General features: G+C 37.6%; 1 protein-coding gene across 1 annotated transcript; it reads left to right on the forward strand.

Annotated features, from left to right (window-relative positions):
• The first annotated feature begins 3,054 nt into the window (after window positions 1-3,054).
• Window positions 3,055-4,544, forward strand: LOC116172013 (45 kDa calcium-binding protein-like). The gene is made up of 4 exons (XM_031489095.1): window positions 3,055-3,472; window positions 3,518-3,774; window positions 3,825-4,031; window positions 4,080-4,544. Exons 1-4 carry the CDS (start codon window positions 3,126-3,128, stop codon window positions 4,367-4,369), a joined length of 1,101 nt encoding a protein of 366 aa, XP_031344955.1. The 5' UTR covers window positions 3,055-3,125; the 3' UTR covers window positions 4,370-4,544.
• The last annotated feature ends 207 nt before the right edge of the window (window positions 4,545-4,751 follow it).

Here is a 4,751-nt window from a genome sequence, read left to right on the forward strand (position 1 = left end):
ATACATCGCACACGAATGGAAATAAAAATACGAAACCCAAAGCAGCAATATTCAAATTAATTAATGTGACAGCCAGATCTTTATTTGTTTTAAGAAGTTATTTTGGTTGCATAAAATTAGGCGCCCTTTAGAAGAGATTTTATCATTATACAAACAATGCACATAAATCCTTAGCACTGTAGACCTATTTTTAGGGTTTGCTGAAATAGAGCCTTACCGTATTGATTCTATACTGGTAACTGATGGCAATTTTTAATTATATTTGTACATCTAAAATTAACGGTTTTTGTAGGAAGGGTGGAAATGATGTTAGGGGTACGCGAGACAAAATCCTAATCTAATTAACCCCCATTGTCTCTTGGAATTTCTTATGGCGGCAAAAGGTCTCTTATCAAACTGATACCGGCGTAAACATGCATGCTCTTGCAGTTTTAATGCTCGTTTTAAATTACCATAGGAAACTAAAACCTGCTAATAATGACTTAACGGAGCTGAAATTCTAAAATATGAATTCAAATATCTTGACGGGATCGGTTACAAACGGCGAATTGATGACAGCTTTTGTTTACGGTAACGGTGACGGCTGAAACACAATTCTAGAAATTAAATCGATTATCTTTAGCTTCTATCTTCAACTCGTAGCACCGACGCGGCACTTTTGGTAACGAAGCGCCTCCAAATATCGAGTGATCGTGAAAGTATGTAAACTTCAACGCGGAAAATAGGTGGTTCGTTACAACCAAAAGTTATGCTTTGGCTATGGGTACTCTTATATTCATTTTAGTCTTTAGATACGTATTCAAAAATTTGATCCAAATTGTACATAGGTTTAAAAAAATGAAAAAAAAAGATTTCGCCTTCAGGCGAGTAACTTTAACGCATTTTTCATGAATTAATGAGTACTTCCCAAAAGGTCATATAACGGACTATCAAGGAAAATAGATTATGGCATAAATATTCTTATAAATAACGCAGTCTGCGTATACACACACTTGATATGTTTAAAATATGCGATATGTTTGCCTTTACTACGAGAATCTGTGGTTGAAATTTCCAAAAACTCTCTACAAATAAGAAAGTTGACATCGCGCAGTGGGCAGGTCTGATTTTTGCAGCATAAGATGCTCGTTTTTACTAGAAGCATCTGTGGTTAAAATTTCAAAGAAATATCTTCATAAATAAGAAAATTGACATTGTGCAGACTGCGCATGAGCACATTAATCGTCAAGATTTTTCTTGGTTGAGGTGCCATAGTTAAAAGAAAATTAGAATAACGACAGTTCACTTCTGGTGTACCGGGAGATCATAGTTGTTTCCAATCACCAATCTATAGTTTATTGAGCAAAGTTTGTGTATAAAAAATAGTGCCCCTAAACCCTTTTTAGGTCGACCTAAATGACACTATCATAAAATTCCTGCGTGCCAGAACAGTGTCCTTCCTAGACGTTTGAATTCATAATGCAAAGTCAAAAAAATTCGTTAAGCCGCTTGTGAGCAAGAGGCGAAGAGTGCACTCTCAAATTTGTTTTTTTAAATTTTAATAGCCCTTATGGACATTTCATGCCTTAACCAGAATACACACATGAAATAATTTTTAATTCGACACCAATACCAAGTCTGTAAGTGGTGTACTTCCGGAGCCTTTGTGACTCAGACAGACAGACAGACAGACCGACAGACATCAAGAGCGCAAAAGTGCCCATTTTATTTTTTAAAAGTGCAAGTGCACTAAAAAATATGACGGTGGGGGATAAAATTAACGTTGCTAGCAACTATATCAACCTTATGACGCTGATATGTACAGTCTTTGACAAAAGTAATGATCGCCGAATAGATAAATCCTGCAGCATACGCAACCAACATTTCAATATATTGAAAATGCGAACCAACAAATTAAACCGACAGCGTCCGATGTGGTAGGCATGTTGGTTGCAGAGTTTACCTATTAGGCGATCATTACTTTTGTCAATGACCGTACATACCTCCAAATAAATTGAAATATATGGAGCGTCGGAAATTGTGGGCGCTAAAAAATCCCAAAATTGTCGTCCCTTTTGAAGTGGTACCACTGCTGCATAACTGCAACACTTTTTCAACGAAAATTTATTTTAGGCTTTTTAGTTCAGATTCTGTGCTCTGTTGTTTCTGTTTTCTGTGCGTGTTTTAACTTTTTTTCAATCTATTATGCATGTATTTTATCTCAGCATCGTAAGGGCGTGGAAGGAGATTGTTTCTGCATATTTTTTTCGATGTACTGTCATACAATTGTTCAAAAATGTTCACGCCACTTCTTCAAAATGGTAAAACATTTTGTGATGACCAGTCTTCTAGCACATGAAACAGTTTTCTTTCTCTTGCTGCAAAATGAACACGCTTCCTTTTTAACGTATTTTCCTCAAAGTGAAAAATCCTAGGAAAAATCGCTATTGACTGCACTTTGTCGTCCGTTCGTCCGTCCGTCACACGCACTACTTCGACACGAGTCAACCGATCTCGTGCCTACCGATATTTCTTCCCGGTCCCAGCATTAACATTATTATAGTGGGAGTGAAATAATTTTTAATTTCTGATCGAATGACACCAATACCAGGTCTATAAGTGGTGTACTTCCGGAGCCTTTGTGACTCAGATAGACAGACAGACAGACATCAAGAACGCAAATGCGGGCACTTTTTATTTTTTTTAAGTGAAAGTCCACTAAAAAATATGACGTTGATACCATGGACGGTGGGGATTAAAATTAACATTGTTAGCAACTATATAAAACTTATGACGCTGATACGTACAGTCTTTGACAAAAGTAATGATCGCCGAATAGATAAATGCATTGAAGGAGGGTGGGGTAGTAGCTTTTAAACCATTTGAACCAATAATAGACTAGTTTAGCAAATACCATACTCGTATAGGTAGATCCGCATGCTATGGGTACATGTTCCAAACGAACCAGTTTATTTTTACTAAAAATTCAAGTGTTTCATTATTTATTACTTTCCCTCTATATTGATTATAGTGCGCCCCCTAATCGAACCCCGCGTAACTAACAGAAAATTCGATTTTCCCCCAGTTCCATCCCTTCAATGCGTGCATTGGGGCGAGTTTCGTAATCGTACCAAAATGAAGGGAGAATGAAACTAAAAGCGCCTAATCTTCTCAATGTATTCGAAAGATGGTCTTACTCGGTTCCAATTTTAACGTACTTCGTATTGTTCTGCACAATTTGGATATTACCAGTGCCTTTAAAGTCAAACAAAACAAAAAGTCCCAATCAATTGTTAGACGTGTACTCGAGGAGTAAGCTGTTTCAAAATGATTTCGTAATTAAAATGAAAAATAGTAACTTCGATTCTGACAAAGTGGAGGCTGAAAATCAACTGTTGAACGTTAAGGGCGATTATTTAGTCAATTTGAATGATGGTATTAATAAGAAGGTTCATGTAGATCCCACGGCCGTTTTGCAGGATGTTTTTAGAAAGTAAGTTTTTGTGATTGACTGTTAATTTGCAAAGACGCCTTTTAGGGCCGATGAAAATAGGGATAAAAAGCTCGACTCAAAGGAGTTATCGCGATGGATTCGTTTGAAAATAATCGAGCACATAACTGTAGCCGTAGGTAATAATCACGCACTTTTCTCGCAAATCGATGCGAATCCTAAGAATGGGGTGATATCCTGGAAGGAGTACCACTCGTATTTTTTGAAAAAGCGCGGCTTCAGCAGCAAATATGTTCATAATCACGACGAGAAGCGCCACAAAGGTTTACACAGGTCAATTAAAGGTATAATTTTGCGTGGGATTTCTACCAAACTATTTTCTGGTTTACTGTAGAGCAAATAATGCGTGATAGAGCTTCTTGGATGGAAGCCGCAAAGTCAGATCCTGACACTTTAACTTTAGACGAATTTTTGGCTTTTACCCACCCAGAGTCCAGCTCCGCCAATCACTTGACCCTTGTCGACGAGCTGTACGACAAATTTGATCGAGACGGCGATGAGCTGCTGACCGAAGACGAGTTCGCGGTCTTGCAAACGCAAGGTAAGCAAACACGGTAATTGCTGTGGAAGTAAAGGTTGAAAATCTCAGGCGAAGAAGACGAAATGGTAATCATTCGGCAAGACGAAAACGAGCGACGTGCAGAATTTCGTAAATCCGTAGATTTGAACGGTGACGGTAAGGCGGATCGCCGCGAATTGTTGCACTATGTCGCTCCGCAAAGTCCCCGCCACAGTGAGCACGAGGCCGAAGCTTTGCTGGCACTCGCAGACGGCGATCATGACAATATGCTATCACTGGAAGAAATTCTCGCACATCCGGATCTATTTTTAAAGTCAAAGATGGTCGATACCGCCCAAAGTTTTCACGATGAATTTTAAAGATTGTCCAACTTAAAAATGAACCGAGTTTGTTAAGACTGATTAAAATTATATCATGTTATCATTCCGCAAATCTTTCAAATTGTGTACAGTTTCGTTCATAATAAGACGGTTATTTAAAATTATTCCTGGTGAAACTATACAGGCTGATTCAAATTCGAGGCCCACCATGAGGATCTCGGAAACTGTAAGATATAGGTAGGTTAAATTTGGCAAAGTTGCATACTTTGATGCTTAACAAAATGCAGTTTTGAAACTTTAAAAATTCCAACTACTTTCGGAGATATCCGGAAAAAACGATAATAATAATAATAATGAAATTAACGCATTTATTAAAATAACAACATAATTATACAATATTCAAGATGAAGATAAACAAAAA

Source organism: Photinus pyralis, unplaced genomic scaffold (assembly GCF_008802855.1).
Source record: "Photinus pyralis isolate 1611_PpyrPB1 unplaced genomic scaffold, Ppyr1.3 Ppyr1.4_LG5, whole genome shotgun sequence".
Lineage (NCBI taxonomy): Eukaryota > Metazoa > Arthropoda > Insecta > Coleoptera > Lampyridae > Photinus > Photinus pyralis.

Excerpts from the sequence above, each read along its gene's own strand:
- LOC116172013 (XM_031489095.1), top strand. The coding sequence starts at position 3,126 with ATGAAACTAAAAGCGCCTAATCTTCTCAATGTATTCGAAAGATGGTCT. Across the intron at positions 3,473-3,517 it reads TTGCAGGATGTTTTTAGAAA|GGCCGATGAAAATAGGGATA; the intron begins GTAAGTTTTTGT and ends GACGCCTTTTAG. Across the intron at positions 4,032-4,079 it reads CGCGGTCTTGCAAACGCAAG|GCGAAGAAGACGAAATGGTA; the intron begins GTAAGCAAACAC and ends TGAAAATCTCAG.